Source organism: Chamaea fasciata, unplaced genomic scaffold, assembly GCF_029207755.1.
Source record: "Chamaea fasciata isolate MVZ Bird 193981 ecotype frontalis unplaced genomic scaffold, bChaFas1.0.hap1 SCAF_5, whole genome shotgun sequence".
In the NCBI taxonomy this organism is placed as follows: domain Eukaryota; kingdom Metazoa; phylum Chordata; class Aves; order Passeriformes; family Sylviidae; genus Chamaea; species Chamaea fasciata.
The window spans coordinates 64,501,670-64,513,954 of NW_027094090.1; the positions used below are offsets into that span (position 1 = coordinate 64,501,670).

Sequence of the window (12,285 nt, forward strand, 5' to 3'; positions counted from 1 at the left end):
ACCATTCAAAGTTCTTAACTCACAGAAATGTGGTGGTTTTATTACCAAAGAAAAAATTTATTCATCCTTTACATACTTTATTACAGAACAATTCAATTGAACATAACAGAAGTGATAGGACATTTATATGGAAACTTTTTTTTTTCCATTTTTATTATTTGGTTAAACAAAATACATCTCTGTAAACAAACTCAAGACAAGGCTCTAACAAAACCAAACAAGCAAAAAAAAAGAGGGGCTTCCCCACTCCCGAGCAGTGGGACTGGACCAGCTCACCCATCCTCGGGCACAGCAGCCTCACCTTCCACGGGGATGTGATCAAACACTTTCCCTTTACCTGAGCAGCTGGATCACACTGTTTCTCCCCCGGGAAAGCAGCTGACATACAAGGAGAGGAAAGCAGCCCCAAAGTATTTTAAAACATCTTTGCATATTGTGCACTGATCCATTGGCTTGCAGTTTCCATGCAAACAGGGTTTTTCTCCAAAGTGCAACTTCAATCAGCATAGAAAATGTTGCTGTTGACATTTATATTTTCCCCTCTTGAAGAAATGGCTTCAAGGCAGGAGCAGAATGCCTGCAGGCTGAACATCCTGCCTGGAAAGTGTTTAAAAACTCTGCCAGCTGGTATTGGTCATTGGAATGTGTTACGAAATACAACTTTTTAAAATGTAAGAGCCATTGGCCCTTGACTGTGGGAGGCTGTGCTCAAAGGACTGCAAAAGTGCTTGCCAGGTGTCCCAGGGTCAGCAAACACCATCGTCCTGTCATCATGTGGCCTCTGTTCTCTGTTGGGATGGTGCCACTTTGGTGGTCTCTCAGGTTTGAGCACCTGCTCACGCATTTGCAGAGCTCTGAAGAGAAAACTGAGAAAAGGTCATTACAATCATTCCTTTCACCAGCTCAAACATCAGTAATGAGAGTTCCTGCATGATGGAACAGGATCTTTCGAGCTCCATCACATCCCAGAGGTTGCTGTTCAACCAAGACATGTAAAGATGGAAGGAAACAGCAGCTCAGCCAGGACACACTAAACACAATGAAGTCAGTTCCAAATTCAGCATTTCCACCTCCTGCCACGGAAGGCATGGCTAAGCTGCAGCTCTCGTGGGTGACTGGAAAACAGCTGGCGGAGATTCCTCTTAGTGTCTCTGTGTCTAGTCTCACTTCCCCATGGAAGGCAGGAAAAAGCAATTCACCCATTAATGGAATGTTTGTTGGCCAATGCTAAAGGAGAGGTTTGTTCAACTACCAAGCCAGGGTGTCTCCAATGCCTGGAAGTTCTGGTGGACTCTCTGCAGCTCCCACACCAGCGGATGGTAGGAATAAAACAGCAAAACTGACTGCTATAAAGGCTTCCCTCCTCAGCCCATTTTTATTTTATAACTTGACCTCTTTCATTTCACATGACATCTGTGACTGTGGGCTAGACTTCTGGAGAGAGGAAAATAAAAGGGAATTAATTTCTTTGAAAACCTCTTCAGCTTTATTCTTCTCTCCAAGGAGCCCCTAAACTACTGGGTGACCATGCAGAAAACCAAAATAACTGTTAAAAAATACTAAAAAGAAACCCACCATAGCACGAAGAAACCCAAGCAGACTGTGGCCTCTCTCCAGTCCAGCAACTTAATACTTCTCAGTCAGCCTGTGCTTGCTGTTTCCATGTCACCTTTGCCAGACACACAATACCAAACCACCACTCACCACATACACAAATCCTTGGAGACCCTGGGGAAGAATCCTCTAGCTATCCAAAGAATTTCTTGGAAGAGGACACTAGTTTTATTATGGTTTCCTAATTCCTGGCACAAACCAGCCCTAAGAAGCAGAGGGTCATGCTGAGCACCGTACCATTCCTAGTGTTTTCAGTGTCCTGAGAGACTCTTAGGAATTGCAAATGTCTTCACGACAACTTGTTTTGGAGGGAGAGAACTGTAAAGAGGTGGCAGCGTGCTCAGCCCCTGCCCCCTCCTGACAAGCCATGGAGGGAGCAGTGTCCCACCACACACGACCTTGAACCACATGGGGAAATGGAGGCCCAGGGTTTCCAGGCACTCTTTCCCCCAGCCCAGTTTTTCAAGAGTGCGATGCCTTCCAGCTGGCCAACTTGCAATTAAAGTGACTGGCTTCCAGTTTCCTCTGCTCTGTCCTTAGTTCTTCTCTACCCACCACCCCCAATGTCCTGTGCCATTGCCCTATTGCACCAAGAAAGGAAGAGAAGAGCCTAACAAAGGAAATTCCAGATGATAAGAGTCGGGGCACCCATTATCTGGGTTTTAGGACGTCAGGAGTTCGGTGAAGGGGAAGAACTGTAGTGGGAGGACAGAGTCGGCCCAGATCAAACGTCAGCTCTCCAGCTCTGATGTGCTTCCACCTCCTCTGGCACCACCAATAGGAGTTCACAGTTCTTTCCTCTCAGCTGGTGTTTCAAAAATTTCCTATCATAAAGAGAAATAAAAACAAGTGCTACTGATTGTAGAACTTTGTCATCTGCAACAACAACTAAATGCAAGTAACTCTTTAGATATGCCAAGAAATGGTGGAAAACCTCACTGTCTTTAGTTATTTTATGACAGAAAAAAACCACAAACAAATATTAAATTTTCCCCAATAGGTTCAACCATCTCTATCCAGAAAAGTCTCAGAATCAGATCGACATTATCTTAACCTCAGCAGAGTCTATACAGATGCTACTTTCTTACTTTCCAAGGTAAGAAAAACAGAATTAAAACCAAGTTTAGTTTCTTCATATTTCCAAGATCAATTAGCTTAAAATAATTCCAAAAAAACTGGGAAAAAAATCTTTTTCTTGTGAAAAAAGAACACCCCATCATTTAGATGTCCTCGGCAGCAGTGTACCACTTGGTCATTTGACATGGTTTTTTAGCCCCTTTCTGCAGCTAAGCTTTTTCTAATACCAAACTTGGATTACTTCCAATAAATATGAAAAATAAACATTTTCTCCAATATCTTTTGCCCCAGATTTCAAAAATTCCCAGTAGAGAATGCCCTTATTTATTGCTGAAGAACAATACACCTAGGATAAAATCCACCAGAACCTCTGCACGGTAGTTTCATAAAAGAGTTACTTTACTCCAGAAATTTACCAAAACTTCAATGGCATGGCTCGCTCTGCAAACACCACCCATTTGCAATCCCTATCTCAGAACAAGTCCAGTCAAGGCAGCAAAGTGCTAGTAGGATTTACAGTACCATGGAATGGAAGCCAAAGAGCAATCAAGAGCAGGTGAAACTTTATGAAGTATTTACAATGACCATTTTGTGTTAAGATTGAAGAGGGAAGGGGAGTCAAGCTAGAAGGGCAGCGTATGCTTACACAGGAAAAGTGATTACTAACAAACAGCTCTTACTGCTGCCAGGGATAAGGTTGCACTTTTAGTCTGGAAAGCCTTTGGTTGGAAACATATAGATTGTTACTAAGGAGGCAAAGAATGCAGGACACAGCATATTGTGTTGCACGTGTCACTCGCTAGTACCCGAGATGGCCTCTACCTGTGCCACTGACGGAGCCAGACATGTCAGAGACCAAGTCAAGCTCTCCTGAGCTCATAGAGACACCACTGCCAAAAGCATTTCCCTAGCTTTGCACAAATGGGGCATGAATCCAAGTGGAGGCAGAAGAACCTGATTACTCTCAAATTTTTACTACTGAAGGACAGCCATGGATGTTTTGATCACCAACTGTTTAAGACAGACTTCTTACCTCCAACAGGGAAGGATTAGTGGAAACCCTACCTGAGCTCACTTTCACCTCCAATCCACTCAGGCACCTTGAGCTTGGAGTCGAGGTTGTAGTAGGTGCCTCCCACCTCCCGGACACAGATCCAGTGCTGTCGCTTGAGGGGGAGCTTCAAGGGACCCCAGCAGAGGCTGGAGGGCAGATTCATGATAAAGCCCATCACGTTAGACAGGGCAATGGCGTTAACATCCCTGAAAGAGTGCAGAACACAAGACATCAACCAGATTATGTTGTGGTGCTTTCACTTCAATCTCTTTGTCATTTTTACAAACAGCAGCCACCTCTAGAATTACACAACTTCTCAAGTACCTGCGCTTATCCCACCAAACTGCTTCATAGCCTTTGGTCTGAAGTGCTGCCATAATCACGTTCACATCATAGTTCCCATTCCCCAGCATGCTCTTCTTGTGGGGGGTCACCATGGTGTTGGGAGAGAGCCTGCAAACAGAAGAGGAGACTGTTCTAGCAGATGTTTGCTGAATCTGTATTCCACAACTGGAAAGGGGCGACTTGCTGTATAACTTGGAAGTCCATTTTCAGGGGTTTTGTGTTTAAACACAATATCTTGAGTTGCAGTACACAACCAAAAGCATGTATTCTATTCCCAATCTGTTGAAACCAAAGAGGTGTTTTTCTTTTAACTCCGGGGAGGAGGGGGTGGGTGCCATCTGTTAATAGGCCAGCTGTTAAAACCAGGTGGCGCAATGTTCCTTATCTCTTCCATGACCCATCCTCCCTCCAGGGCAATACCTTCTGTTAATAGGCCATTAAGGCTCACCACACGACTGGTAATGTTACATCATCCCATTGTGAGATGCTCCACCCAGTGGGAGGAGCCAAGCATTCCTACCTGGATAAAAGCTGAAATTCAGCACAGGACAGCCTGGTTTTCCACTAGATTCCATAGGAAGACTGCACTTATCTCGCCACCACTGGACCCTTTCTACAGAATCATCTCTACTCCAACAGAACCACATCTGTTACTCCAGGAGGATTTATTTGGACCACTTTCAACACCCTGACCAGCAGGGTGTCAGGTTGTATTCTGACTCTGTCAGGTTTTCTAGGATTTTTGCTTGTTTGCTTGGTTTTTTGTACTACTACATTCGTATTTTTAATATTCCTAGTAAAGAACTGTTATTCCTATTCCCATATCTTTGCCTGAAAGCCCCTAATTGCAAAATTATAATAATTTGGAGGGAGGGAGTTTACATTCTCCATTCCAAGAGAAGCTCCAGCTTTCCCTGGCAGATACCTGTCTTTCCAAACCAAGACACACAAACTAGTCCATCCCCCTTATCCATCAAATGGGATGAGGGAACTAAGTAATGCATTAAGAATAACTTTGTCATACAAAGCCTCCAAAAATCTGGCCTTTGATGCAAAAGAAATCACAAAGCTGTTCCTCCCTGACCCCTTGAACTGCTACTTCTGAAGGATGCTTCAATTATGATTTTTCCTCAATTTACAGTTGGAGTAAATTCCAGTTTGCTATTTAGGACAATGGCTATTACAATTTCAAGAGTTCAACAGTCAACACCATTCTTGAAGACCGGATGAGAAAAAGCGGCAGGGAAGGTTAGCTGCAGGAAGGGCTGCTCTTTTTCCTCCTCCACTGGTAAATGAAAGAAGTATTCAGGCACAAAGCTGTGAAGATACTTGGGGCTGGGAGCTTTCTAAAGTGTTGCTGTTGCTAGATGATAAAAGAAGTATCTGTTGCTGTAGGTAACTAAACAGATAATCCTGATGCAAACAAATCTCTTCAGCTTTGACCTGTAAGTTTGCTTAGACATCACTTGCATTGCTACAGCATCTAAAATGCAGAACACAGTCCATCATGTTCATAAAATTGCAGAATATCCTGAGTTGGAATGGATCCACAAAGAGTCCAACTCCTGGTCCCAGACAGGACAGCCCCAAGGATCACATCATGTGCTTGACAGCATTGTCCAAAGGCCTCTTGAATTCTGTCAGCCTTGGTGCTGTGACCACTTCCCTGGGGAGCTTATTCCAGTGCCCAAACACCCTCTGGGTGAGGAACCTTTTCCTGATTTCCAACCTAAACCTCCCCTAAACCTCCTTTGACAGTGCTTCATGCCATTCCTTCAGGTCCTGTTACTGGTCACCAGAGAGGAGACAGAGATCAATGCCTGTCCCTCCACCTCCTCTCCGGAGGAAGCTGTGGGCTGCTATGAGGTTACATGTCAAAATACACAACGGCCTCTGCACAAATTAAGATTACGGATGTGAGACATAACATGGAGATGTGTGGCAAAAAAGCCTCTTAGCCACTTCCACGGTTTTAAGTTTCCCTTTGCTCCACCCAAGAAATTTTGTAAGGAGGGAAAACATCAGGATGCACTATTATGAAGATGACAGCAGGAAAAGCAAGCATGAGGGAAACTGGGAGCAGAGAACAACAAAGTCACGTGATGCCAATTCAAAGAAAGTCAAGTCTCAGATGAGTTCTGTTGTGATGAGTTGTTCTTTCCATTGATAAGGACTCCATTAATTCTACTAGTGCAAAGTTCAGATTTCATATCATCCAAACACCTGTATTTTACCTGCCTCCTCCTGTCAACTCCATCTCCAAAACTCCTAATGTTCCTGCACGTTTTTTGCTCAGCCTTTAGCACACGGCATATTCTGCAGGCATATTTAATCCACTGAAAATGCCTCAGCCCTTCTGCATTCCTGCCCTTGTTACCCAACAAATTATATTTCTTTAAAAAGACATTCATGCAGTAGTGGCAGAAGATGTTGGAAAATTCTTTTTAACTTTAGCACAATAGTGTTTGATCCCTATATCTGTGATTAATGCTTCATTTTGTACCACAAAGTACTTTGTACAAATGTCAGAGATTACTAATGCGGCTTTAACTCCCTATATCTGTGACTGATAGTCTTATACCAGCTAGTGCTTCCTTATTTACCTATATCGGTGATTAAGATGTACTAGGAGATGTCTTAGTTTTGAGAACAAAGATAGAGTGCCAGGCCAAAGAATGATAAGAGAAGCGCATCATGACCTGACAATATACTTGAGATATTCTCAAGATGAAAGAGTTCATTAGAGGACCCAGGACCATAAATGGAAAATCTGGGGAATGAGATGTTCCTAAATGACCACCAAAGACCCTCAAAAGACCCCTACTGATATCCAAATAAATCCAAGGAAATAATTAACACATATGCATGTATTCAGGAAATATAATGCATGTGTAATAGAAATGCAGTGAATATATACTGGTTTCATGCATATAACCTGGTCTGGTTATGAGACTGGTAGACTGCTGGATGCACATGTTAGGTAGAGCAATCCCCGTGCACCCAGCATGCTGAATAAAGTAATCTCAGCTTTCTTTCCTAACCAGCTGTGGAGAGATTATTTCCCAGTTTTCAGTGACACCCTGACAGCATAAGGTATTTGACAAGAAAGCAGTGGACTCAGTAGGGAGTTTCAGAGCAACCAAGGCTGGAGAGACTACAGATAGGTAGCCTTTGTCTTCAGCTGTGAGTTTTTCTGCAGTGGAGCAGCCTGCAGCAGAACAGTCTGGGAAGTGTGTTCACTACAGAAGGGAGAGGAGTCCACAATAACGTGGTAAGAGGAAAAGCTGCTAATACCCACCATGGGGGTGTACTTTACTAATCACAGAGATAGAACTTGCAGCTTGTCACAGCTCTTTCAGCATCTCCATAAAACAAGATCACTTGGCTACTGCTAATTCCTCAAGATCATTGCTTGAACCTACCAACTCTCTCTTGCCAGCAAGCAAGGAAAACCTTACAATTCAGAGAGCCCTCTGAGCTGCAGAAGCACCCTCTCATGGTACCATTTTCCAGAGACAAGTTTATTCAAGAGCTGAAAGAACACATTTATTTTTGTTCCTTCACATAACTTCCAGAGCCCCAGAAATACAATGAGGTGACCAGCATAGGCAACAAAAAACTGGCACCTGTGAGCAAACTTGCCCCAAGAACCACCTCAACATCTTGATCCAGACATACCTAACCAGGATCCACAATCATCAGCTGAAGGATTTTGACTACGCAAGGAATTAAACTGTTGCTTTGGGGTTTTTTTATCTAGCCACTGAACAGAGGACAACTGACAAAGTTGGACAGAAATCCAGGTAATAATCCTCCTGATCTTTCTACATCAGAAACTTTCATCAACATGTTGTCTTAACACAAGGGGCTCCAAGATTCCTGCATGCAGTTGTCATTCCTAATCAGGTCTCAATATGCAGACTCCAGTGAAGCGAAGAGATTTTGTTTTTATCTCCATGCAACACTTGGAACATGCAATCATACTTCCTGCAACAAAAGCCAGAGGAACATCAGAAAAGTATTACTTGTTTTAAAGAAAGGAAGAGGAAAAGACTACAAAATCAGAGGGGTGCCCAGACCAAGTTTTGGCATATGCTTGAGATGATAATCATCAGACTACCCTGGCCTCACACAACAGGATGCAGCAAAAGGGAAGCTCATGATTAAGCAATGTGGTTCAGTCATTCTCCAAGGAATGTGATAAAAGCTAGAACTTATTTGTGATTTTCTTACCTTGTCAACACTGGGTTTAAAAATCAGACCTCAATGTTTTTGACGGTTATTAAAAATATTCATCAGTCCTTTATCAACACATAAAATGCGACTGGACGCAGAAGAGTGACATATAAAGAGCAACTTAATTCACACTTCTTTGACTTCTTAAGTCAAAAAGCTACACACAAGTAGTCACCCAACAGAAATAGAAACGCAGTGGCAATTCTTATGCATAGCTTATAGCTCATCCATTTCCAAGAGGAATATCCCTGTGTATTTCCATACTACCATGGGTCTGAATCAATCTGTGTATATTGATCTGAATATTAGGATGGAACAACTCCAGGCTGGAATAAAACACAAACCCTCCCTTCTAGGGAAAGAAGTCCAACAAGATTAAAATCCAGTCTTTTTCTGAGAGGTTTCATGCTGCACACTAATTCTGCCTCACCAAATGCAATGACAGCCAACTAATTAGATCATCACACTCCTTCTACCACATGAACTGCCTTTGTTTGCTTCAGGCCAAGAGCAATCCAGCTGTGATTAAGATTCTGACAATTGCTGCTCTGGAACAAAACCAGACAAAGAGTGCCTTGAGCCTGCCATGGACCAGCTCCACTCCACCAGCAGGAGTTTTATCTACAAGGCTGTAACAAATAGCATTTCAATCTGATACTTGCTTCTGTCCTTCACCACATTCTTTTGCCAAAGACAGACATGAGTTTGATGAGTCAAGCACCAGTTTCATAAATTTGCCAGTTTTCAGAAGAGAAGCAACAGGCCCACAGCTCCCTGCTCAGGAGCACAGGGTACCACGACTGACTCATCCCACAGCCTATGCTGCCATGATGTGGGATCTCCTACCTGTCACAAAGACAAGATGCTGGCAACTGCTGGTAACAGGTATTCAGTCATAACTGACACAATGTTTACAACATCTGCAGCCTGAGTATCAGAGAAGAGTCCTTCTTCTATATCATCACTTAACTTCATCAGTGGTGGGTCATCAGAACTTATAAAGGCTCACACAGGGGAATTTCCATAAATCATCAAAACACCATAAAATAAACACTGAGCAAAATATGAGCTATTGCACTGGCCATCATATAATTTATATTCATCCCTGTAAAACTCAAATCCACTTTATTAATTATCTGAAGCTGCTGGGAAATATTTAGCAAGGCCACAGGACACAGGCATCCAGCTACTGAAGTTAAATCCAGTTTGAGAGAGTACAGAGTCTTGCTGCATGGAAAAAAAAGCCCATAATATTTGAAGAACTTCAATGAACCTCTTGAATAAGGAGTCACTCATTTGACAAAACTCTTAATTTCTAAAAAAGTGTTGCAGTACTAAGTCAGTAAGTTTTTATGATGACCCATTAGTCATTCCTGCCACCTTCAGTCTCCCAAGGCAACCCCCAAACCCATTATTAACATATAGGTAATTTACCTAAGCAAGACAGGGGCAAAAATAGGGAAGACAGGTAGAAGAAGCATTAAAGTGAATAGAGAGGAAGACAGCACTCCAACCACATGACAGCATCTGCAATAAAGCCCTTGGACCCAAAACTGGCAGCCAGAACAGGCTAAGAAACGAGCAAAATGAGAAAGAATTTCTGCATGGAGGGGGGAAAAAAAAAAAAAAAAAGAAAAAAGAAAAAAGAAAAAAAAAAAAAAAAAAAAAAAAAAAAGGCTGGGATTAAAAGAACAAGATACATTCAGTTCAAAGCAGCAGCACAGTCTGAATCCCTCTTTTTCTTTCTATTTCCCCCAGATAAAACCCAAAAAATTCCTCCAATCAGCAGAGGACATGGGGAACCTAATGCCAATACAGAAGGCATCCTACCTCTGGAAAATCTCCTGCAGGGTTTCCCTAGTAAATGCGTTGCTGTCCTGGAAGACATTGTTGAGGGCATGGAGGGCGCACAGCTCCCTACGTTGCTTCTCATGGTAAATATGCTGTGGCAGTAGCTGGGATGGCTCTGGCGATTCTGATTTGGTCTTGTCACCTTTCCATGGCACACAACTCATTTTCTCGATGGGTGGATGGGGAGTAGGTGGTGAAAAATTAAGGTGGCTGAAGTTTCTGTCTCCACAGTCAAAACAGGAGCCCACTGCCCCTTTCTTTCATGGGCTAGCGCTGCTTCCAGCTTAAAAATCCTCCTCTTGTGCTTCAGTATTTCAGTAATTGCCTCTGACAGCCGGTTTTAGAAACCACATGAAGATCTGCAACCTCCCTCCTCCCATACCTAATAAAATGTAGTATTTCCCCCCTCTCCACAGAAAAAGAATTTAAATGTCAAAATATAGGATTCTCCTTAGTGTCAAGGTACCAGCTGGATTTTATCACATCGTTCCTTTTCTTCCATCTCCTTTGGCCTACAGTGCCACTAAAAAAGGTACCCAGACCAGGTAACAAGGAGAGGTCCACCCCCAAAGTGCCAAAGGGAAGAAGATGAAGCCAGCGCCTGGTACTGCCTATAGGAGCACAGGGTGGTTAAGCACTTATCAGCTGCATTCCTCCATTCCTTTGGGAACGACTGAATCTCGGCAGGAAGATGCCAACAGCTCGGGAAAGGAAACCACTTCTTGTTAGGCCACGAGAAACCCAAGTCCAGGCTGCGGGGAAGGCGATTCCTCATAGGTCACACTGCGCACCGACAAAGGGAAGTCTCCGTTAGCAACCAGAGGCAGCACAAAGCCCGTGGGAGCGAGGGTAGGGCAGGCGGGACCAGCGCCACAGCCTGCTTCGCACCTTTCCACCCAGCCCCTCCCCACCCTACGCCCTCACAACCACCACGACCACCACCACCACCACCACCACCACCACCACCACCACCACCACCACCACCACCACCACCACCAAAAGAGCAGCAGCAGCAGCAGCAGCAAACCAGGCGGGAGCTGCTTCCCACGACCAAGGCCCAGCCACCCCCGCAGCCCACCGCGCTGAGGAGAGGCCCCCGTCTAACCCTTCCTCGTGAGAGTTGCAGAGGCCCCGCCAGGCCGGTCGGGTCCCGCCGCCGCCGCCTCCTCACCGCCCGCTCGGCCCCTCGGGCCGCCCCGCGCCAGCGCACGCGCGCGCCAGGCCCCACTCGCGCCACTCTCGCGCACGCACGCACACATGCGCGCGCGCCCCTCCGCCCCCCGCACGCGCCGACGTCGGCCCCGCCCCCTCGACGTCAGCAGTAAAACGAGCCGGGACGCAACCGAAAGCGATCTCGCCGCCCGCTGAATAAACAAACGTAAATCTTCCCCCGGCTTCGTTCTGTGCCACAAGCGTGCGTGTGGCCAGGCGGAGAAGCAGGACAGGCAGCTTTCCCCGCCGCTCTGCAGGGGTCACCTGCCAGTCCGCAGAGCTCCTCAGCCAGAGGGGTTTCCTCCTTGGGGCTGGCGTCCTGCCTGGGGGCCCCCGCCGGCGGTCTGACCACTGTGAGCTCGCATGGCGAGCAGGCGTAGCGGTTTTCTGTCGGGAGCCCGAGGCGGGAGCGGCGGCAGGGTCCTTTCAGAACCCCGGGAGCTGGGGGCACAACGGGTCGGGACACCAGGTCCCGGAGATTGTAGAGACACCAGGCGCGCTCCTGCCCCGTTCCATTGGCTGACACAACTATCAGTGAAAAATCTCCTCTTTCTCATTGGTTAGAGCGAGAGAATGCCCACCCACTAGGGCGGGCTCTATTGGAGCACTTAGTCCCACCCAGGCCTTTGAGATCCCCTATTCGATTGGCTTTCACGGTTGTTTGTCACGAGACGCAGCTCTCCTATTGGACAGCCGGCCCCGGACTCGTCGAGCGGGCTCTGTTGTGTGTGTGTGTATGTGTAGAAAACAAGCCGAGCTGGCAGTGGTTCTCCCATTGGCTTCGCGCGCCTTGGGGGCGCGGCCTCTCGGCATGAATAACCACGACTCCACCCACTGTCGCCACGGTAACATGCAAATTTAGCCGCTGCGCCGCCGGTGATTGGCGGGCGCCGCCT

At 45.6% G+C, this 12,285-nt stretch overlaps 1 protein-coding gene across 2 annotated transcripts; it reads right to left on the bottom strand.

Annotated features, from left to right (window-relative positions):
• Positions 1-28: 28 nt before the first annotated feature.
• Positions 29-11,862, bottom strand: JOSD1 (Josephin domain containing 1). 2 transcript variants are annotated; one of them, XM_066184127.1, is made up of 5 exons: positions 11,654-11,862; positions 10,157-10,960; positions 4,070-4,198; positions 3,757-3,951; positions 29-2,438 (listed from the first exon to the last, which is right to left on the bottom strand). In XM_066184127.1, the coding sequence occupies exons 2-5, from the start codon at positions 10,339-10,341 to the stop codon at positions 2,339-2,341; spliced, it is 609 nt and encodes a 202-aa protein (XP_066040224.1). In that variant the 5' UTR covers positions 10,342-10,960; positions 11,654-11,862; the 3' UTR covers positions 29-2,338. The 2 variants fall into 2 exon arrangements, with proteins under 2 accessions (XP_066040224.1, XP_066040223.1); XM_066184126.1 differs by lacking the exon at positions 11,654-11,862 and adding an exon at positions 11,283-11,412.
• Positions 11,863-12,285: the final 423 nt, after the last annotated feature.